This window comes from Ictalurus furcatus, chromosome 20 (assembly GCF_023375685.1).
Source record: "Ictalurus furcatus strain D&B chromosome 20, Billie_1.0, whole genome shotgun sequence".
Lineage (NCBI taxonomy): Eukaryota > Metazoa > Chordata > Actinopteri > Siluriformes > Ictaluridae > Ictalurus > Ictalurus furcatus.
Genome location: NC_071274.1, coordinates 9,346,739 through 9,371,425, shown reverse-complemented (window position 1 = coordinate 9,371,425; position 24,687 = coordinate 9,346,739). Strand labels below are relative to the sequence as shown.

General features: G+C 38.9%; 1 protein-coding gene across 9 annotated transcripts in view; it reads left to right on the top strand.

Moving 5' to 3' along the window:
• The window catches only part of pitrm1 (pitrilysin metallopeptidase 1), a 98,909-nt gene that overhangs the window by 64,947 nt on the left and 9,275 nt on the right, over positions 1-24,687 (top strand). For all 9 annotated transcript variants that reach the window (XM_053651756.1, XM_053651750.1, XM_053651748.1 and 6 more), the window contains 11 exons: positions 1,297-1,435; positions 5,759-5,875; positions 6,404-6,533; positions 6,813-6,933; positions 17,404-17,480; positions 17,612-17,777; positions 18,011-18,111; positions 19,222-19,342; positions 19,446-19,502; positions 19,604-19,716; positions 19,802-19,927. In XM_053651756.1, coding sequence (XP_053507731.1) covers positions 1,297-1,435; positions 5,759-5,875; positions 6,404-6,533; positions 6,813-6,933; positions 17,404-17,480; positions 17,612-17,777; positions 18,011-18,111; positions 19,222-19,342; positions 19,446-19,502; positions 19,604-19,716; positions 19,802-19,927 — 1,268 coding nt within the window. The remainder of the gene's footprint in view (positions 1-1,296; positions 1,436-5,758; positions 5,876-6,403; positions 6,534-6,812; positions 6,934-17,403; positions 17,481-17,611; positions 17,778-18,010; positions 18,112-19,221; positions 19,343-19,445; positions 19,503-19,603; positions 19,717-19,801; positions 19,928-24,687) is intronic.

Genomic DNA, 24,687 nt, shown 5'->3' with positions numbered 1-24,687 from the left:
CATATTAGTGGAGGGCACTGTATGTCCATACAATTTGTCAAAATCAAAAGTACAAACTTTGCATTCTTTAGCCAGTTTGCATATTTCATGATACCCCATGGATAATCTACAAGTCTCATTGATAAATTATATTTGTCACTGATGATGTATCACTGGTTGTAGTGAATTGTGTGCGTGTATAGAACATGGCGTCATTAAGTACATTAAGATGGTCCTGGTGTCCACTATAATTGACATTCATAAAAAGGCTAATATTTTTAAACACAAACAATTTAACTGCTTTCAGAACTAAATGTATTATTCCTGACACATTTTAATATACAAGAATATATCTGATAATCATAGTTAAAAAAAATTTAAAATACAATATTTTAGTTATCTTTCTTCTTTCCATAAAATGTGCTTGTTCTTGAGCTGGCCATTTTGGATGCAGTGTAAGAAGAAGCCTATAACACGACATATTACTAGAAAGCCCAGGATGTCCTCTGTATAGTACAGCCGGAATTGCTAGAGTGGCTCAAAAAAAGTCAAAGCATGAAAGACATGCATGAAAACAAAATGTCCACTACAGAGGACACAAGTCAATGGGCAGGGTCTCAGGAGGAGATATATATGTGTGTGTGTGTGTGTGTGTGTGTGTGTGTGTGTGTGTGTGTGTGTGTGTGTGTGCGTGCGTGTGTATATACACAGTATCTCACAAAAGTGAGTACACCCCTCACATTTTTGTAAATATTTGATTATATCTTTTCATGTGACAACACTGAAGAAATGACACTTTGCTACAATGTAAAGTAGTGACTGTACAGCTTGTATAACAGTGTAAATTTGCTGTCCCCTCAAAATAACTCACCACACAGCCATTAATGTCTAAACCGCTGGCAACAAAAGTGAGTACACCCCTAAGTGAAAATGTCCAAATCAGGCCCAAAGTGTCAATATTTTGTGTGGCCACCATTATTTTCCAGCACTGCCTTAACCCTCTTGGGCATGGAGTTCACCAGAGCTTCACAGGTTGCCACTGGAGTCCTCTTCCACTCCTCCATGACGACGTGTGTGTGTGTATGTGTGTATATATATATCTATATGTGTGTGCCTATATATATATATATATATATATATATATATAAAACTTACACATTTTATAAAAACTTTATAACAGTATGTTTTATTTAGTGACTGCTTAATAAGATTTAATTTTGCCCTTACTGACCTTTACAAACAAACTTTAAAAACCTTACTGTCAGAGAGTGAGGCCAATGCTTGTCACAGAATGACTGATTACAGTTGGTGTTTCAGGACAACACACACAGGCTGATATTGTCTATGAGCCCAGATGCACAGTATATGGAAAAACGAAACAAAGCAGAGCAAGAAAAACTCCAGCAGAAAGTACAAGCTCTCACTGATGCTGACTACAAAGACATCTATGAAAAAGGTATGAATCAGAAGACCTTTTTAAACAGAAACACATAATCATCTACAGTGTCATCCAGAATTTTTAGCACCTTTAGTGGCTCGCGTGCAGATTTAGGAACTTAAGTCCTAAAGTTCTGTCAACATTTTCACAGGGAAAGTGTTCATGAGTACAGTTATACATATTAATGCACTCAATTTTCTCTGTGCCTTATTAAGATTATGCAAATTACTTGCATGTAGTACACACCTCTAAGGTTGCCAAGATTTTTATTGAGTAGAAGCCGACAGGACCGGACCAAAAGTGTCTAGACCAACTTCTTTGCACTTGCATTTAAACCCCACAAAAATTCAAGGATAGAAAATATGGACTGAAATGAACATAATGTTTAATGTTGCAATGTAACATGTATGCAAGAGACAATTTAAAAATAAACATTAAAAAGACTAATACATTGATCTATAAATGTGAAATTGCATTGAAATAAGCATATAATAGGAGTCTAGTAGCCAGGAATTAATGTCGGGGGGATGAGATAATATACTAAATTAAATCGCTGTATGATCTATATGAGTATATTGAGAAATGTTATGTGCTCATGCATAAACTGATTAAACAAACTAAGGGATGGTTTGTTTGACATTTAATAAGTTCAATATGGAATCCTAACAATGACTTCATGACCATTTATGAACATCATTGTTGCACAAAACATTATATGACACACATAATGTGTTGCACTGTATGTTGACCACCCACAAATAAATGTTTAGAACTGTCATTAAATATTTCAAATGAGGTTAAGACCAGAAATTCCCTAAAGCTGCACCTCACTCAAGCCTACATCTCACAAGAAAAATGGGCTTAAGTCCAGGGTCAGAATTCTAATTGAAGTTGATGATTGGGAATCAGTGTCTTCCCAATGAACAACAACACTTAGAATCTGGAGGTGTTGCGATTTAAAGGAATTTAGTGTGCAAGGAGTCCATGCACCATCACCTCTGGTCCTCAACTCTGTTTTATGCAAACTCTTCCCTTTGTGTGTAGTTCTCATGTCTGAATAGTCCTCAATCTAAAGTCTTTATACAGATATAGCAGTTATGAGTGAATTATTTAATATAAGTTCAGACCATTAATATAATAGAAATTGGTATTATTGATAATAATAATTCTAATATTAATAGTAATAATTTTACAGAACTCCTGTAACAAGAGATACATGGGTAAAAACTTAACACAGTTTACACAAAGTACCTGTGCATAACATCAACAGGTACTAATGTCTATAGTTCAAAAGAAAATCATGAGTAGGACTGATTAACATTTATTAACAGAACCAAACATGTTCCGTAGTGTCACAGTGTCTGGAAACAAACCACCATGCCAAACACTTGGGAAAGCAAGGAAAAATGTTATAGTTACATTCAAAGTTTGGCCTTGGGTTGATGACTGAGATGCGTGGCCGAAAGTGTCCAGTCATTGTGTGGTCCCTCTGGGAGTAGCAGAAGAGAACACTTGAGTAATCCAGAAGCTTCATGCAGGAGCTCTTCTTCTGAGGAGTATGAATTTAGCTGAGTTTGTTGTGGGTATCAGCTAAATGTTGAAGTTGATGATTGGGAATCAGTGTCTTCCCAATTAATAACAACACTTAGAATATGGAGGTGGTGTGATTTAAAGGAATTTAGTGTGCAAGGAGTCCATGCACCATCACCTCTGGTCCTCAACATTGACTTGTCATCCTTATGACTGGGAGGTGTTTGGAGGGGCATTATACTTCCCACTCCTCTTACAGGTTGGGCCTTTGATAGCTGGGTATTCATTTATCCTATGTCCTTGTTTGCAACTGTTGTTTCATACAACCTTTAAAACTTTCCCAATGTTTCAAGCATGATATTACCTTTCATTTAAGATCAAACAAGGCAGGTTTGGTGTATTCCATGTACAGTTTTTTATTTATTTATTTATTTTTAAAAGGGCAAATTGCACATTCATGCAACATTATATCATTGCACCGATACACATGTCACCAAATGTTTATGAATGTCCTGTGAAATTTCAATGTCAAAGAAAATGGTTCTATTGTGAAACTGTGAAAGTTGGGGGTATCCCCCAAGAAGAGCATGTGTGCAAGCGTGTGTGTCCTTGCTTTGAGCAGTTCCAGTACATGGCTGGGTCATAAACCCATCTGTACCTGGCATGGGTCAGTAGAGATCACACATTCTGGTGGAGGAATGCTCTTAAGTGTTGTCTGTCAGACAACCTTGTTTAATGATAACCTCGTTGGAGTTCTTCTCATGAACTCTTTCCTAGTACCAGTGGCATGTATTTTGCCAGCAGTAGGTGGTCAAGGGTAAGGTACTAGGAAGCCCTAAAATGAGCTAACGTTTAATGTTGTTGAGCTACATTTATGACACCATCAAATCCATAAAACTAGAATCAGGGGTTCAAGATTGGGTGCCGGTGATTAGAACCTCCTTAGGGGGTGCCGGTGGAACGTGTCTTATTTATATCCCGCTCAAATCTTTTGTCTGGTTTCCCTTTGTTATTGAGGTGTGTGGTGCCACCATGTGAAGATCTAAAGAGTTCTGTAAGGGCTTCAGAAAAAAGGTTTTGGATGTCGATGAGTCTGGCAAGGGATTTAAAAAGATCTCCAAAGTATTTGAAATGCATCATTCCACTGTAAGGAAAATAATCTACAAATGCTGCAGATTTCAAATGATTGCCAAATTTGCCCAGGACTGGCCTTCCCAGCAAATTCAGTTTAAGAACAGACCATCTGATTCAACAAGTCATCTCCAAGGACTCCAAAATTTCATCACAGGATCTGCTAATAAGAATTGCAACTGTTGGTGTCAGTGCATGCTTCTACAATCAGAAAAAGATTGCATGAATTTGACCTGCATGGGAGGCATGCCAGGAAAAAGCCTTTGCAAGACTACAGTTTACAAATGAGCATATAGCCAAAGACCAGGTCTTTTGGAATAATGTGCTCGACAGACAAATCAAAGATAGAGTTGTTTGGCCACAGTAACAACAGACATGTTTGGTGCAGGCCAAAGACAGCATTTCAGGAGAAGTACTTCATTCCAACTGTGAAGCATGGGGGTGGACATTTTTTGGTTTGGGGTTGCTTCGCTGCCTCAGGGACTAGACATCTTGCATTCATTGATTCAACTATGAATTCTGCATCATATCAAAGAGTGCTTGAAGATAATGTGAGAGCATCTGTCCAGAAGTTGAACCGAAAGTAGACCTTTCAACAGGATAATGATCCTAATCACACTAGCAATTGTACCACGAATGGCTTTGAAAGATGTGGTGGAGGGTTATGAAATGACCTGGTCAAAGCCCGGATTTGAATCTGATTGAAATGTTGTGGGGGAATTTGCAATGGGCAGTACATGCATAAAACCCTCAAACATATTGCAACTGAAAGAATATTGCATGGAAGAATAGTCAAAAATTCCAGCAAGTGTGATGGACAATTATGTAAAATGCCTACCAATATCTATTGATAGTTTTGTTGAATAAATGATTAAAAAATCAAATTTTCCTTGTGGTTTTGTTCAAGGATATCAACTTGATTAATAGGCACTGTTTCAAAGATGATCAAATGTTTGCTTGTCCAAATATGTCAAAAAAGCCAACAGTTTCCATGGGGTGTACTTATAGTTTCCTATGAATGTATATGCATTATGGCTGTAAAGCTATGCCTTTATTTGTATCTGTATAGTGTTCAAAATATTTGTATCTGTTTTTGTCTTTGGATTTAGTATTTATACCAGATATCACATTATTTATCATGTGAACCCCACCACTATACCCTGGAAACAGTTAAATAAACAGGGCTGTTGGGGAAAAGAAGTCATTTTCATTCACAAATTATAAAAACTTTGTTTTATTTATTAATTTATTCCTTTTTGTTAGTTATAGTTATAACTTTATTCAATTCCTAAACCAGGTGTCCTGTGAAAATTTCTGGCAAGCTTTCTATTTTCTGACTATTGTAACTGAGTGAGCAAGCTAGATATGTTTTCAAAACAACAGTGTCTTTCCCATATCAAGAAATTCAGTTGGCAACAATAGCATCTAATATTATTCAAAGATCTTAAAGATTTACTTCAAGTATTAAGTATATTACATTCCAGAAAGATCAGAAAAGTTCACTGGACAAACAATCAGTATCTATTTTTAAGTTGGATGAACTCTTAAGTGTTTCTTGGGTCATTTATATAGTATTGTGTATATAAGGTTCATTTAAATGATTCACGTGATACAGTTCAGTGATTTTCTTTCAGTTGAGTTGATTAGTGACCACTGAACTTGCTTGAACTAATATTTCAGGCTTACAGTTGCTCTCTGAGCACAGCAAAACTCACGACACTTCCTGCTTACCTGCCCTAAAGGTGTCTGACATCGAACCCACCATACCACACACATCTGTGCAGATGGGTACTGCAGGTAAACAAGGCCATACACATGCAAAGTACATATTACATCAAACCCTTCAATTAATGTACTTTTTAGTTGTGCAAAAACGTATTTTCTTCTTCAGTTAAATTTCTTAACTATAATTGTATTAATTTAATTAGGGCCCAAGCCTCAAGGGTGCAAAGAGTAGTAGTCTATCTTTGTTTTCCCTTAATACAAATTTCACAATCATGCCAAATTTGTTCAGCATGGTGTTAAGATATCCATGATGCTAAATTGCTAAGAAATATTTGATATCTTAAGCAATACTGTCACGCTATGCAAACAGATAGTGTGGCTTAATTGCAATGTGCACTGTGGCCCAAAATGCATACATTTGTTCAAAGATGGGGCATAGACACATGCAAATGCCAGTACTGACTCATGAAGGAGTATTGGCAATTGCTGCACCTTTGGTGTTTGGGCCCACCAGGTGTTCCATGCAGCTATATTTTTTTCATCGCATTTTTTATTGCTGTAAAGCAGACATAAGTATCTTGTTCTATTTCTGTTTTCCAGGAGGAGTGCCAGTTCAGTACTGTGAGCAGCCTACTAATGGCATGGTGTATTTTAGAGCCATGTGTAACCTCAACACCCTCCCAGAGGACCTGAAGATTTATGTCCCACTCTTCTGCAATATTATCACTAAGTGAGACCTAAAACAAGCCCTAGCAGTTTTACTTTTGGAGCTCTTTTACTGCTAGGAAATTAAATGTGACATATGATATTACATAAAACCTGTCATATAGGTGTAGAGTTGAGTAATGGTATTGTTTGTGGTATTATTGATCATTCTTTAATACGTTCAGTTTTGTTTTAGTATTTAAGATTATGTAATGTGAGCAAATATGGTAAATCAACGTTTGGGTGTGGGAGTTCTATAGAAGTTATAGTTCAGTTACAGTTCTTATGTTTTTTGTAATCCCAGGTTGGGCTGTGGGAAACTGGATTATCGGCAACAGGCCCAGAAGATGGAGCTGAAGACTGGTGGTATGTCTGTGACTCCACAGGCCATATCAGGCACAGCTGATCTCGACATGTATGAACAGGTAAATACATAAGTACAGTATCTCACAAAAGTGAGTACACCCCTCATATTTTGTAAATATTTGATTATATCTTTTCATGTGACAACACTGAACAAATGTAAAGTAGTGAGTGTACAGCTTGTGTAACAGTGTAAATTTGCTGTCCCCTCAAAATAACACAGCCAAAAGTGTACTCACTTTTGTTGCCAGCGGTTTAGACATTAATGGCTGTGTGTTGAGTTATTTTGAGGGGACAGCAATTTTACACTGTTATACAAGCTGTACACTCACTACTATTCATTGTAGCAAAGTGTCATTTCTTCAGTGTTGTCACATGAAAAGATATAATCAAATATTTACAAAAATGTGAGGGGTTTACTCACTTTTGTGAGATGCTGTATGTCTGTGAAGTAAACAGGCATAAAAATTATTTTGAGTGTCTAGAACAGAGCTACAGAGCTGAGGACTCTTGGAACTCCAGACATTTTCAAGCAAACTGAGATATAATCTGTCGAGCAGGTTCTTGGTCTGCCCTGGGTCTGACTGATGAATGGAGAGCTTTGTCCAAAAACTTTGTTAAAAGTTAGGACCACCATCCAAGTTTGCCAGCCCAATGGTGCTACCCAAGATGTCCTTGCAAGTGGTGTATTTACTACACAACCCCAAAAATATCTAGTGCCATTTGTGACTGAGTCATCTACACCTGCAGCCTTGCAGTTATAAAGACGTATAGTGGTAAGATAACCTCAGGCACTAGGGACTTCGACTTCGACACTGCCTGCTAAAGGGAGGGCATGTTCACTAGATTAAGGAGTTCCTCAAAGTGTTACCATCTCTTAATAGAATCCCAGTAGTAGTCAAAACTCTCGTGCAGTTGCTCAACAGAGCTTGTGTGTGGTCTTGTCATCCCCTCCTAAGGCACCACCTGCTTTGGCCAAACATCTCTGAGGATATCCGAAATTGAGCAAAAGCTCACTGAACTGTGCAGAAAGAAAGGTTGCCTGGTCTGGTGAATCTTGATTTCTGCAGCGATACGCAGATGATGGGGTCAGAATTTGGGGTCAGTAGCATGAATCCATCGACCTAATCTGCTTTTTGTCAGCAGTTTAGTCTGGTGGCTTTCACCTAGTCTTTTTCCAATCTTAAACTGTCCAATTTAGGTGAACCTGTGCCCACTGTAGTCTCAGATTCCTGTTTTTGCTGACATGAGTGGATCCAGATATGGTCTTCTGTTGTATACATACTCCTTTGCAGGAGTGAAAAACCACTGTCTGCTCCAGTCTGTGTTTGCATTCATTTGTGTTAATCAGATACACCTATTCCACTCCAGTGCGACAGAACAAAAGACAATAAAGCAATGCGATAATGAAAATTTGGTCAGCTCTAGTAACTGTTTCACTTGTATTAGAGACAATATAGAGGATTATAAACAGGAAACTTGTTGTTTTTATAATATGAAAGACATTTCTCCAATTATCTTTTTAATAGCATAGAAATTGGTGAAATTTTAAATCTGAATGTAGTAGAATGGTATAATTGAGGTATAATTAAGTGATACTTAACTAGTCGATTTAAACATGCAGCATGTTGGTTTTCCAATAAACCATATGAATTTTACTTTTTTGAATAGCATTGAAATTAAAGTGATATTATTTTGTATCTGACTCTAGTAGAGTTAAGTGCCAGTGGTAAAACTATTTAGGATCTTAAAGGTGTCAAATAAACCACTGATAAAGCTCATCAGATAAGTGGTGAACCACCTTTGAAATTATAATACAAATCCATCTGCTTGTCATTATTAGTAGTCAAATAAGGAAGTATTTCAGACAAAACACTTTATTGAAATTCCTTAGGAATTATATGTATACACACACATGAGTGAATGAAGGCTAGAATGGTGATTTTTACTCAAGGTACAGATGACATAGTGAATTTCGGTCAATTTCACTTAAGGTGGGTGTATGAGTGTGTCAGATGACCCCTCCCTCCTTTTACCTCAGGGCACCAGCTAAGGAATTTCAATTAACATTATGAGAACTATCCAAAAGGACTGTTCAATAGAATAGAATTAATGTGAATTGGAGGGACGTTGCCAACTGGCTTATCTGAAGGATGTGTGAGATTCTGATTAACTAGTAGAGCCTCTGATCATCAACACAAGGAAGACAGTTGTAATAGGTTGTAAAAGGCTCAGAGTCACGTTCCAATAGTCGTTGCCACATTTTGCTTGAGAATGCTGACCTCCAATCATGCCAGGAAGGTCTTTAGAGTCTGGACCATGCAGTTGGGTTAGATCCAAAAGTCGACACAGAATCCTTTGCAGGCTGGGCTGTCACTGAGGAGCCATGTAGCTCAGGCAATATCTGCTGATGCAGGGATCTTTACAGTCTGGAACACGCAGCTGAAGGAGTTATCATGGTTGGGCATTGACTGCTAACACAAAAGGTCCTTAAAGGTTGGAACGTAGTGTTCCTATTAATGTCTCTTTCCTTGTCAGGTTACAAACTCAGAACAAGGAGTTGCCAATCAGGGAGATACCTTTATCCCTTTCTTCTAAGAGATTGTAATCTGGTGTCTTTACATTCCAGCAATGTGATTGATTATTGATGCCAGAAGTTGCCACAGTGTAGCCCACCTAGTGTGGATCTCATTTGCATAGTGTAAAGTACACAGTAGGAGAAGTGTCTTTAAAGTTTGCCTATGCATTTTTACTTTTCAAAAACCTGTTTCAAAATATTATAGGCATTGTGCTGAACACATAGAGTCCAAACATAAGAAATTGTTTAACCATGCATTCATTTATGTGTCAGTAGGTCAGCTCATATAAACTGTTGTCAATAATCATTATCCATTAACAGAAACTGTTCTTTACATGAATGTGAAGTGGATTTGTCACAGTTTGTCAAAAAAAGATGTGTGATTTATGTCATGTGAAGAAATAAGTACACCCCATGGAAATTGTTGGCTTTTTTGACCTATTTGGACAAGCAAACATTTGATCCTCTTTTTTGATCTGTCAAGTGACACATACAATTGACATTTTGTAGTATTTTTTTACAATTTAAATGAACAAAAAACAGATCAGTCACATGGAAAAGTAAGTACACCCCTACATTTACAGTGCCATCCACCAATATTGGCACCCTTGGTAAATATGAGCAAAGAAGGCTGTGAAAAATTGTCTATTGTTTAACCTTTTGAGCTTTTATTTTTAAAAAAATCACAAAAATACTCTGCTCTTATGGATATCAAACAATTGTTTGTCGAAAAAAAAAATCTTTGTTAAATATGTGTGGCCACAATTATTGGCACCCTTTTAGTCAATACTTTGTGCTACCTCCTTTGCCAAGATAACAGCTCTGAGTCTTCTCCTATAATGCCTGATGAGGTTGGAGAATACATGGCAAGGGATCTGAGACCATTTCGAGGTCCACGCTGGTGGACTCTCATCTTCAGTTCACCCCAAAGTTTTCTAGGGTTTTCAAGTTAGAGGACTGGGATGGCCAGGGCAGGTACTTGATTTTGTGGTCAGTAAAGTATTTTTGTTGATTTTGATGTACGTTTTGGATCATCATCCTGCTGGAAGATCCAACCACGAACCATTTTAAGCTTTCTGGCAGAGGCAGTAAGGTTTTCATTTAGTATCTCTTCATATTTGAGAGTCCATGGTACCATGTATCCTAACAAAATGTCCAGGTCATCTGGCAGAAAAACAGCCCCAAAACATTAAAGAGCCGCCACCATATTTAACTATGGGCATGAGGTACATTTCCATATGGCTATCTCTGTGTGCACCAAAACCACTTCTGGTATTTATTGCCAAAATGCTCTATTTTGGTTTCATCTGACCATAGAACCTGATTCCATTTGAAGTTCCAGTAGTGTCTGGCAAACTGAAGATGCCCAAGTCCGTTTTGGATGAGAGTAGAGGTGTTTTTCTTGAAACCCTTCCAAACAAGTTGTGGTGATGTAGGTGACTTTGGATTGTAGTTTTTGAGACTTTCTAACTCCAAGATGCAACTAACTTCTGTAATTCTCCAGCTATGATCCTTGGAGATTTTCTGGCCACTCGAACAATCTTCTTCACAGTACGTTGAGACAGTATAGGCACACATCCTCTTCCAAGTTGATTCATGACATTTCCAGTTGACTGGAACTACGACTTTTTTTTTTCTTCTTCTTTTTTAAAAAAAAAATATTTTTATTGAAACATATGGCACATTGGGCGGGGGGAAACTTCAGTACACTGAGAACTACATTTATAAAAGGAGGGGAAAAAAAAGTTAGACATTATTTCGTATATCTCAGTGAATCAACAAATTGGGAGCCATACTTGTTTTGTGTACAGATTAAAACACACAATCATACTTTCGTACATACCCAATAAAAACAAAAAGAAAATAATAATAATAAAAAATAAAAAGAAGTAACTAAATAAAAAGTAAAATGAATGAATAAACTAAATAAACATTTAAAGAAATAAAATAAGGGGGGGGGGGGGGTTCCCTCAATCAGAAGACAAAAATGGCAGAGATTTGAAGAAGGTTAAGAAAGGCTGCCACTTCCTGTAAAACATATCGGAGTTGGCACCCAGAGAGTACCTAATCTTTTCCAATTTTAGAAAAGACATTACATCCCTGAGCCACTGAGTGCTATTGGAAGGCATTATGGATTTCCAATGGAAAAGAAGGCGTTGTCTTGCTAACAAGGAGGTGAACGCCAAGAGATCTAATTGGTTCGAGTTGTACCTGTTATAATCCTCCGGATACCCAAATATGGCAATATGGGGAGAGGGTTTAACGGTAACAGACAGTATTTTTGAGATGCTATCAAAATACTTCTGCCAGAAGGAGAATAATAATGGGCAGGAATAGAACATGTGTGTTAGGTTGCAGGGAGAGGCATGACATTTATCACATCTGTCAGTGACAGTGGGATAAATCTGTGACAGACGTGTTTTGGAGAAATGAATCCTGTGCAATACCTTGAACTGTATCAAGGAGAGACGAGCACAAGATGAGCTTGTGTGGATCTTGTTAAGGGCGACGTCCCACCAGGCTTCATGTAAGGTCAACCCCAATTCGCCCTCCCAAGCAACCTTGATTTTAGTGATAGGTGAGCTGTCGTAGGATAAAAGTTTATTATAAATTTTTGAAATAAGAGATTTCTGAAAAGGGTCAGAAGAGAGAAAATCATCCCATAGTTGATTTGGGGGTGAGGAGGGAAAAGTAGGAAACAATGATTTTGCGCAGTGTCTAACTTGGAGATAGCGAAAAAGATGGGATGGTGGAAGGTAAAATTCACTCGACAGATCTGCAAAGCTACGTAAAGCTATATATATACACAAGACCCTATAGAGATCTTTGAAGGTTTTGAGAGCTTTGTCGTGCCAGATAGCAAATGTGGGGTCAGATAGTGCAGGTTGGAATGAGTGATTTTTCAATAACGGAGCTAAGGTAGACGCGGAAACTAATTTAAAATTCTTCCTGAACTGGTACCAGATTTTTAGAGTTGAACTAACCACTGGGTTATCTGTAAACCCAGAGAAGTTGGTGGGAATAGATGAGGTAAGCAGAGCCATTGGAGAGGACGAGCCACATGAATGTACCTATAACGTATACCATGGGGAATGCGCGGGTCTCGACCAAAATAAGATTTTATGAATATGTGATGCCCAGTAATACAGCTGGAAATTTGGGAGAGACAGGCCAGCATTGAGTTTACATCTCTGAAGCATTGACTTACTTATTCTGGGTGCCTTTCCACACCATAAAAAGCTAGAAATGTCCTGATCAATAGTCTTAAAAAAATGTTTTGATAAGAATAGAGGGAGACATTGGAATAAAAAGAGGAACTTAAGCAGGATATTCATTTTTACCGTGTTAATTCTTCCTATAAGTGATAGAGGTAAAGACCTCCACTGATGAAGGTCAGTTTTGATTTTAGACATTAATGGGGAGAAGTTAGCAGAGAAAAGTGAAGTCAGAGTTCTGGTTATATTGATTCCTAAATACTTAAAGTCAGAGGGGCTCAGTCTGAAGGGGATATCAGATTGATTTAGTTGTAACGCCAAAGTATTAACCGGATAGCACTCACTCTTGGAAATGTTAACTTTATAACCTGAAAATGAACCAAATCTCTGGAGAAAGGAGCGAATTCCTGGTAAAGAGTGACTTGGGCTGGAAACATACAGAAATAAATCATCCGCATAAAGAGAGAGTTTAAATTCCATTCCCAAACGTGATATCCCAGTGAAAGAGGGGGAGGACCTCAGATAAATTGACAAGGGCTCTATAGCTAATGCAAAAAGTAATGGAGACAAGGGACAACCCTGTCGAGTGCCACGGGATAAAGTAAAATAAGTTGATTGCATACCATTGGTGGAGATACTAGCTTGCAGGGATGTGTACAGAAGGCGTATCCAAGAAATAAATGTATCACCCAGTCCAAATTTATGTAATACAGTAAGCAGGTAGTCCCATTCAACCCTGTCGAACACTTTTTCAGCGTCGACTGAGATCACTACTTCGGGGTTGTAGTGGAGCGTTTGGAGTAGATAATGTTTAAAAGGGTGCGGACGTTGTGAAATAACTGACGCCCCTTTATAAATCCAGTTTGTTCTTCTGAAACTATGATAGGAAGAATTCTTTCCAAGCGACTAGCCAAAGCCTTAGCAAGAATCTTAGCATCCACATTTATCAAAGAGAGGGGTCTGTAAGAGCTGCAGAGATTCGGATCTTTGTCTTTTTTTAAAAGCAGATTTATAGAGGCTTGTCGTAAAGTAGGAGGAAGAGAGCCATCCTGCAGAGATTCCTTATATACAGAATGCAATAAAGGGGACAGTTTAGATTTAAATCTTTTTAAAAATTCTACTGGGAATCCATAAGGGCCAGGAGCTTTATTGTTTTACATGCTATTTATGGCTAGGTTGATTTCCTCTAAGGTTAATGGTGAATCAAAATCTGTAGCAACATCTGGGTTAACGGTAGGGAAGTTGAGACTGCTTAAAAAAGCATTAATTTCAGAAGTCCCAGATGGAAATTCCGATGTATATAGAGAGGAATAGAATGAGCAAAAGACTGAGTTAATGGTATTAGTGTCTGTGTGGAGTATGCCAGATGCATCTTTTATTTGAGGGATGATGCGCAAGGTTGCCTGGCATCGCAGTTGGTGGGCCAAGAGTCGGCTTGCCTTATCACCATGTTCATAATATGCGGAGTGTGAACGTAGAAGAAGGCGCTCTGCATCAGCAGTTGTAATAAGGTCAAATTCAGTCTGTAAGTCAACCCGATCTTTAAGTAAGGCCGAAGAGGGGCCAATGACCAATTGCCGATCTATTCCGTCAATTTTAGTCGATAGCTCTTGAAGTTTGGCCATACGCATTTTGTTTAAATGTGCGGAGTAGGAAATTATTTTGCCCCGTAAGTACGCTTTTAGTGAGAACCACAGCAGAGAACAGGAAATAAGTTCAACCTCATTCTGATTGATTTCAATAAAATCGTCAATTGAAGCTGCAATAAATGTATTAAATTTGTTGTCTGACAAAAGCAGTGTATTAAACCTCCATGGTGTTGAATATCGGGGTCGGGGGGAAAGCTGAATATCCAAAGAAAGCAGAGCGTGATCAGAAATCACAATAGGATGATATTTAACCATCGATACTTTGGAAATAAGTTTGGCGTCGATGAAAAAGTAATCAATTCTAGAGAAGGACTTATGCACCTGCGAAAAGAAAAAATATTCCTTGATACTGGGATTATAGAATCTCCAAGGATCAATGCAACCATTCTTGGCCATGAAATCAGAAAGCGTACTTGACATTAGTGAGGGTGTCATCGTCTTGGGAGTAGAGCGGTCCAACCTAGGATCAACAACGCAATTCATATCTCCTCCGAATATAAGGAGAGTGTTATGTAATGAAGGGAGGCACTCAAAGAGCTTATACATGAAGTGTGGGTCATCAAAATTTGGGGCGTAAATATTAACTATTAATACAGGGACATGCAACAATGTACCTGAAATTATTAAGTATCTGCCATTTTCATTTAATATTACTTTGGAAGATGAAAAGTGAATTGACTTACCAATTAAAATGGCAACCCCTCTGGCCTTAGAGTTGAAATTAGAGTGAAACACCTCAGAAATCCATGGACATTTAAGCCTAACCTGGTCTGTGGTGCACATATGAGTTTCCTGTAGAAACACTATGCCCGCATTGAGCCGTTTCAGATGAGCAAATACCCTAAATCTTTTTACAGGGCTCCCCATGCCTTTAATGTTCCAGCTCATAAAGTTCACGTGAGCCAGAATTTCCAGTATTAGTGGACATTTATCAAGTGCTTATGGCAGGAAGAAAATGAAAACGAAGCATCGCCTCCAAGAGAAGGAAAAGGGGAGAGGAAACAAGAAGGGGGAAAAAAATAAATAAATAAAAATAAAATTAATAATAAAAAAATAAAAAATATTAATAATAAAAAATTATAAATAAAAATAAGAGAAAACACTCACACTATAAACAAACACTTGGCAGGCCAAACTGGCAAGACAGTGAACAGTCCCACCCACTCCCACCCTCCCCATAGCACTTACATCATCCCCATCCGCAAACGATGGAGAACCCAGTGCAAACTCCACAAGGAGTCAAATCCCTAACAGAAAAGCTAACAGCTGTTGACCCAATAGTAATAGTCAACCAACGTCGGGCTCCTGCAAACTAAAGAATGATAAAGAGCAAGGCACGCAAACACATTCACTGCAACATCATGTGTTGTAGAGTTAATAGTCGTCCAATTCAGTTCTGGAGACAGATAATCAGCCTGTTGTGTTATCAGTTTTCTTACTTGATCAGTGTCTTAATGAAGGCTCTGGCGTCCTCCGGGGATTTAAACTCCCTCTCGGTGCCGTCATGTGTAACGCGGAGGCGTGCCGGATCAAGCAGACCAAACCATATTCCCGGTATCTCACGAAGCTGGCGGCGGATGTCATTGAAGGCGGCACGAGCACGGGCTATCTTCGTGGTATGATCGGGAAAGATAGAGACAACCATGTCGCCAACCTTCATCCGTTTTTGGGCTCTGGCCCGCCGCAGGATGTCCACACAGTCCGCATGGTAATGGAGTCGGGCGATTATGGGACGGGGCGCTCGCCGGGTTTGGGCTTTGGCTGTAGGGTGCGATGAGCGCGGTCCAAAAGGGGCTCTTTGTCCAGCTTAAAAGCCTCTTTAAGCAAGTGGAAACAGCTGCCGGTGTGGAAGAGCTGGTCGAGTCTTCAGGGACACCCACGATCCTTAAATTGTTGCACCGCGACCTAGCCTCGATCCTCACATTTATTTTCCACTCTCACCAGCTCGGCAGAAAGGTGCTCCACTTTAGCCTGTAGCGTAGAGATGTCCTCACAGCAGGTGGAGAGCGAAGTTTCCATTTCGTAATACTGGATATTCGTAATACTGACTGTCAATTCCGACTTTACGGTCTGTAGCTCTGCCTTGATAGAGGTCAAGTTTTCGCCCAAGGCCGCCTGGAGCTCGATTTTGAAAATAGCCAGATTTGAATCCCATTGAAATGATGTGGACGGGGATTTGAAACAGGCAGTACAAGCAAGAAAACCCTCAAACTTCTTGCAATTGAAAGAATATTGCATGGAAGAATGGTCAAAAATTCCAGCAAGTCTGGTGGACAATTATTGAAAAAAGCTTACAAGAAGTTATTTCTGCTGAAGGGGGCTATATTAGCTTCTGAGGCCAAGGGTGTACTTACTTTTTCCACAGAAGAATATCCCATCCATTGCTATTTCTGTTGAAATCATTGAAAAAGCTATTTTTCCTTGTGGTGGTGTTCAAGTATATCAACTTTATTAATAGGCACTGTTTCAAAGATGATAGAATGTTTGCTTGTCCCCAGATATGTCAAAAAAGCCAGCAATTATCATGGGGTGTACTTGTTTTTTCACATGACTGTATGTATGAATGGATTTGGATCTGTCTATATGGCCTTTCTTTGTTTCAGCCACTGCTGCTGCTGCTGCTGCTAAGGAATCCTAGTGCTGAGTCCTAAGGAATTTTTATGGCAGGTCTGGCCAAACCTTAGGGACGAGTTTGGTGGTTAGGGTCAACCTGTGGTCCAATGAGAAGTCCTTCCTCATGTGGGTGAAGGGGTTCCTGTCCTGTAAGAGGTGTCTGGCAGTTGTTTTAGCAGCTTATCTGATGATGCCAGGCATTTGTTTGTTTGTTCACTAAGATTCAATCACAATGTGGCAAACCTTTCTCCACCCTGGTAATTAGAGAAGGGCCCTGTTATAAACAGGAGATGGGTCCTGGAATGCCATCTCAATTGCTGTTCACTACATTTGTGTCCTCTCCATAGTGTTATGAACCTGAAACCATGGTGGTTTTTTTACTAATTAATTTGTTCCTTTATGAGACACATTTTTATAAACATCCAGGGGTCTTCAGTCTTACCTATTAACTGTTTTATGACTGTTTATGTCCTACAGGGCATTTTCCTTACTTCCTGCTGTCTGGAGAGGAACTTGGCTGATATGTTCCACCTGTGGAGTGACATATTTAACTGGTGGGTATCTATAGACAGAGGGTGAATATGAACATAAAGCATGTTGTTTAATAATATACTCATGAAAAAATGATGTTAAATGCATTTTTAAATTTAAATTTGCCATTATAAAAGAGCTTTTTGTGTTCTAGTCCTCATTTTGATGACGAGGAGAGGCTGAGAGTGTTGGTGATGATGTCAGCTCAAGAGTTATCCAATGGAATTTCATATTCAGGCCACATTTATGCAATGACACGGGCAGGGCGATCGCTCACGCCTACCGCTGATCTGTATGAGACTTTCACTGGTATGGACCAGGTAAGTTACTCAATATCACATCATGTATTCTGCATGACATGGGTTATCTGACAAAAAGTTTACATTAAAAGGGTTAAATTGCAGTTGCTTAGGATAATCTTTATATTCTTTTTTTTTTTTTTATGAACATACTGAAAAACCCAACATATTCTATTATAAGTGCACTTCTGAATTCTATCAGAAGTGTTTGTGATATTTGTTTGCAGTGTAACACTTCTTCTGTTTTCTCTCAGGTAAGGTTCATGAAGAGAATAGCTGAGATGCCTGATCTAACATCAGTTTTAAGGAAGCTACCCAGAATAAAGAGACACCTCCTGAATCCAGATAATATGAGGTGCCAATTATCTAAACTACATGCATCTCCCTAATTTGCTTAACCTCAGTACATATGTCAGCATCCTAAAGATAATTTATACATGTCTGATTGCTCCAAAGCACAATATTGTATTCAACATTAGAAATGCCAGTGCTACCTTTTTAATGTCTTAGCACCTTTATACCTCCCAAAAGTCTAGACACAGTTTCACCTCCCAGTGCTCTGAATACCTTGTCTTATTGTCTCAAATATGACAGTTCCACTTTTCCCCTTGCCTTAAATACAAAACAGATACACTTCTCAGTGCTGCAAATCCCATTTATACTTCCCAATAATAATACTTACTCTGAATCATTCAAACTGTCACAGTGAAATAAAACAATTTCCTGACCCAGTTGTGTAGGTCTACCTAGTGATTCTACTAAGCTATGTCAGTCATGTCATTCAGCAACTGCTGCTGAGATTTCGTCCTAAAAATTAAAGCTCATTATGCTTATAATATAGTGATTATGCTGTATTTATTGTGATGGTTTTAATCAAAAGTAAAGACCTTTTGAAATGTTTTGTCAGTTATACACAGGAATAAAAATTATTTTAGTCATTACTAAAATAGTGCTACATGGTAGTTATTTTATCCAAAGTTGTTAGAGATGCAAGCTAATGTGATTGGGTCATTAACAGGCAACTGATTCCAGCAAGCTGTGAACACGTGGAGAACATATCCTTTAAATTTTTTGTGGCAACTACATTGAGTGAAAAAGGTTCATATAGAATTGAAACATCTGAGGCTGGTTTCCAGGTGCACTATACACTACTACACCTCAAAAAACTACACCAAGTCCCAAAAACTACACCTACTGTACACCACATTTTACACCCAAAACTATGGTACCAATGATCAAGTATAATCTTCCTGTTCCTCAAATTGCTTTGTACTATTCTGAACCTCAGTAACCCCAACTGAACAACCTAAACTGACTACAAGGTTCCAGTGTTCTAAACATTGCACTAATCAGTTTGATGACATCAAAAAGAGGACCTGGTTAAACTTGAAGCAAATTTTCTTGAATTGCAGCACAATGCAAATGATACAATAATGCAATTTTGTCCTTTACTTAACCTTGTTAGGTGTGCAATTAACAGTACTCCTCAGAAGATGGCAGATGCTGCAGGTGAGCTGGAGAGGTTTGTGTATAGTATAGCCTCTAACAAGAAGGAGCGGAAGTCTGTCAGAGCAGTTATTGCTGAGGTAATTAACCAGACCTGCTTATTTGAATCAATCTTCCAATGTTAAAATGTATTTTATTCACTGCTATCGCCTTGTAAATTTGTGTGTACACACTTATTTCCAGAGACCATTGGATCCTCAGGCTCCTGCTGGATCAGTTGCAAGTTGTAACCTTGTCTCTGTATGTACATTTATACTACAATGCATTATTCAGCATTTATTACACTGCACTTGTTTATGCAGCTTTTGTATTCTAATTTGCATTCCTGCTTGGTTTTTCAGGAGGCTCATTTTAAGCCATGTCAGATGAAGACTTATTTTGAATTTCCATTTCCTGTGTACTTTGTTAGTGAGTGTGTGCGCACTGTACCCTTGACACATGAGGATTATGCCAGGTAAAACACACATGTCTAGTGTTCTTTTACCACATTTAAACAAATGTCTTAATAGTTTGTTTACACATTGCTTGTTGTCTCCTAGTTTATGTATTTTAGGAAGGATGATGACCGCTAAGTTTCTACATGCAGAAATCAGAGAGAAAGGTGGAGCCTATGGAGGAGGAGCAAAAATAGGAGGAGATGGCTTGTTTGCCTTTTACTCGTATAGGTAAGAAAATGAAACAGCTGCTACAGTGTATGTATGATTTGGAAATTGTGCTGCATTCTTCACTATGCAGATTTCTCTGACAGCTGCAACTGACAACTCAATACACATTCAGAAGGAATAAAAAGCTGCATTCCAAACTATGGAGAACATTCTGTACACCTATGACAGCAATTTTGTGTATCTGCATTACATTTGACTGCAGTTTCATTTAATATAGAAAATCAATCAAACCAATGTTGAAAAAAATCTAAATATAATAAGACACAAGTGACATTAGTTAATTTAATTGCTTTTTAGAAAATGAAACCAGGACTTTGGCCATTAGTGAATGTAATACCACATTGGACTGCATTTTACTTTCATCAGTGCATTGTAGTTGTGTCACACTGAAATGCAATTACTGTCCAATCATAGCCCTAAACCCTAATTAAGGGTTACGCCCTAAATATTATTTTCCAAGAAGTGTTAACATACTTGTAACAGAACTCCCTTTATAGGCACTAGATATCCCTGTCCTAGTTAAGTAGCATGAGGATGTGTTTTTGATAAAGACTAAGAAGCACTTCTGTAAGTAGCTCTGGATATGGTTGTCTGCTAAATTCTGTAAACATAATAGAACTAGCCAATTTAAAGTATATTCCGTATATAAAAGTACAGAAAAGTACAGAAATCCATGTAAAGAACACCTGCTCATTTATGCAGTTATCCAATCACTCATATCAACTAAAATATTCAATCTTTACAACCATGGTGAGCAGAAAAGCATGTCATCATGCATAGCACATTGAACCTTGTGGTGGATGGGCTTTAACAGCAGATCACATGAGGTTCCACTGCTGTCAGCCAAGAACAAGAATCTGAAGATGTCTTTGAACAGGCTTACCCAAACTGGACCGTTAAAAATTAGCAAAAAAAAAATCACCTGGTCTTTTTCTAGTCTTAAGGTGTCCCGTTTTGATGAGCCTGTGCCCATGATGGCCTCAGATTCTTGTTCTTGGCTGACAGGAGTGGAACCTGATGTGGTCTTCTGCAGCTGTAGCATATTCTGAGAGATTTTTCTGCTCACCACAATTGTAGAATGCTTATTTGGTTACCATAGACTCAAACCAATCTGGTCATTCTCCTCTGATCTGTCATCAACAAGGCGGTCCAGCCTGCAGACCCTCCCCACACAGGATTTTTATTCCCCCCACCCCCCACCCCCGCACAATGGTTAAAGTTACAGAGAACACTTTTACCAATTCTGATGTTTACTAATTAGCTATTTGGGTTAATTGGTTGTATTCTGCACCATTATTTGTAACGAAAATTAGTTGTTTAGATTGAGCTATCTGTATTCTCCACCAAATATGTAGGAAAGACTAGCAGATCAGCTTGAAAGGGGAAATTTGGCTAATTTAGTTTTGATTAACTATTCGTCCAGTGATAAAGTGAACTTAGCGTATTCATTAATTATGCATTAGATATTACCTCCGTGGCCACCGGCAATAAGATTCTAAATACAGTGAAACATTGTTTTAAGAGCATGAATCAAGATCAGCAAGTCAAGGCAATAGACTTCGTAAACAGACATTTACCTTTTAGAACAGACAAGTCTTTATTGAACTATTCTGCACCAGTCTTAGCTTGATTATGGGGTGTTGCTTGCCTGTTGATGGGGTTTCCGTGGTGTTGATGGGATTCCCGTGATGGTTATTGGTTTGGTCAGCGTTTGAGTGGTATCTCATAAGACCAACCGGAATGATAAATGAAATAGCGTCTAGTATGAGGGATGTTTGAAGAGCTGATGGCAGATGTGGTCTTGTCTGATCTCCCCAAAGTCGATTGGGGCTCTGGAGACCCCCGCTGCCTCTGTCCCTGTGATGAGGTGAGAGTTGAGTTGAGTGAGCCAAGAGCAGAAGAGAAGAGAGTTTCTTGGGTGTCGTTGGATTTTGAACTCTTTCTGGCTAGGCCAGCCCTTTAAGGGTTCCAACCAACCAGAGATTGTTTTAGGGCAGGGTGTAAGCCATGTGCTTCGCCCATGATGTTAATCAGTTCATAGTCTCTGCAGATGGGTGGTTCTACATTTTTTCATGATGTGTGAATTAAACTTGTTCAAAATATTAACATGTACATATAACGACATTCTACCCATTGAGTGAGGAAATCACTCAACGAACAAGGACATGCCACACGACATGTATTTTATTGTTAAGTACACTACTAGTAGTAAAACACAATAATCATACTAGTACTACCATACTAATACATGCTAAATAAATTAAATAATTTGTAGCAACTAAGTGGTTATAAACATGAAGAAAACCTGGCAGAAAATAGGTGATTGCAGTTTTAAAGTTGTATTCATTTTCACAGTCATTGTTTCTTGTAGGCTTTGTGGGGTGCTCTGATTATGGAACGTGTGAATGGGGGCTTTTGGTAAATTCTACCCTGAAGGAGTAAACTGTCTCATTCCAAAGGGGGAGTTTCCTCCCCTCCTTCTCTCCTTTCTTCCTTAAGTTATCACATTACTGGTAAGCCATCTGGTCTTACCTGTATCTGCATGATTTTATGCATTGTGCTGCTGCCAACACATGATTGATTTACCACAGCTCAATCCATATCTATCAGCCAAAGAGACAACCAAACGTTCAGTTTCAGTTCCGGTGTAAATACGCTGTGTGAATGTGGCTGCCACTTCACACCAGCATTACCTCTCTCTGGTCCATTTCTCTTTTGTGTACTGCAATAAGTTCTATGTCTGCCTTCCCTCTCTTGCCAACTTATTTTTGGATAACTTACTGCGCGACATTTGGGATTTATTTGAGTCTGCTTGGACTGCCTTTACTGTCCTCAAGGACAGTAAAGGCAGTCCAAGCAGACTCAAATAAGTGCTTGCCTCAGATGGTCACCACTGCCACATTTGCTGGCTAGGCCCATTAGAAGATAGCCACTCTACACTGCAAGGGAACCATGCTATACTGGGTAGGCTTTTTGGAAGGAAGCTGTACTGCACTGCAAGGGAGCCATGCTGCACTGGATAGGCCTTTTGGAAGGAAGCTGCATTATATTGCAAAGGAGCTGCGTTACATTGGATTGGCACCTGATAATAGCTGAATACTGGAAAGGAGCTACACTACACTGCTTCAGCATACCGTGACCCCTGTTCCCATCTGCTCTCTGTCTGGATACTGGAAAGGAGCTCAATGCTGGATTCTGGAGAGGTGTTATGCTACACTGGTTCACCGTACCATGAGCCCTTCTTGGTGTTGGTGAGTGTTTCTTCACCTGCTGATTCAGCTATGTCTATCTGTATCCTTGACAGGCTGGGTAACTAACTGGTGTTGATCTTACTGGGTTTTGGCTAACGTGGTGCTGCTGTGACTAGTGTGGTTTCTCCTCTGTCTTGTTTAATTGTTTTCATTTCCCTTTGGCGTTACCATATGGCGAACACGATTAGCTCACCACCACCATTCTCTAAACTTTCGGTTGTTCTTGATCTTTGTATACTTGCCAGCAGTAGTTTCATCATGGCCAGTTTGCATCCACACTTAGTCTCTACAACATATGAGTACTGTCAGATGCTGCCTGAGGTATATTCATCACTCCCCACTATAGTCTTTGTTTGTGCATTACTCATCTCCAACTGCGGTCCCGTTGATCTGGACAAATAGACTGGATTTTCACAAATGTACGCATGAGAAACTTTGGTTCACTGAGATATTTAGTTAAACACAACCATTATTTTGATAGTATCACATGAAATGTAATTCACGAGCGTCCTCTGATTTGTTTGTTGTCCAGAAAAGCTGAAAGACTTGAGCAGCCCACCCAGGGACGCCAAGATTTGTCATGAAAATTAGACAAACACCAGTGGTGTAGGAGTTTATTGCAAAAGATACATACAGGAAGTAGAATGAGAGCGCTCTGCCATGCTACTCTACATTCATGATACAGTGCATCCAGAAAGTATTCACAGCATTTCACTTTCCCCACATTTTTTTATGTTACAGTCTTATTCCAAAATTGATTAAATTCATTATCTTCCTTAAAATTCTACAAACAATACCCCATAATGACAACATGAAAGAAGTTTGTTTGAAATCTTTGCAAATTTATTAAAAATAAAAAACAAAAAAAAGCACATTTACATAAGTATTCACAGCCTTTGCCATGACACTCAAAATTGAGCTCAGGTGCATCCTGTTTCCACTGATCATCCTTGAGATGTTTCTACAACTTGGAGTCCACCTGTGGTAAATTCAGTTGATTGGACATGATTTGGAAAGACACACCTGTTTATATAAAGGTCCCACAGTTAACAATGCATGTCAAAGCACAAACCAAGCCATGAAGTCCAAGGAATTGTTTGGAGACCTCCGAAACAGGATTGTATCAAGGCACAGATCTGGGGAAGGGTACAGAAACATTTCTGCAGCATTGAAGGTCCCAATGAGCACAGTGGTCTCCATCATCCGTAAATGGAAGAAGTTTGGAACCACCAGGACTTCCTAGAGCTGGCTGCCCGGCCAAACTGAGCGATCAGGGGAGAAGGGCCTTAGTCAGGGAGGTGACCAAAAACCCGATGGTCACTTTTTTGGTTATTTTTAATAAATTTGCAAAGCTTTCAAACAAACTTCTTTCATGTTGTCATTATGGGGTATTGTACGTATAATTTTGAGTAAAATAATCATTTAATCCATTTTGGAATAAGGCTGTAACATAACAAAATGTGGGAAAAGTGAAGCTCTGTGAATAGTTTCCAGATGCACTATATATAT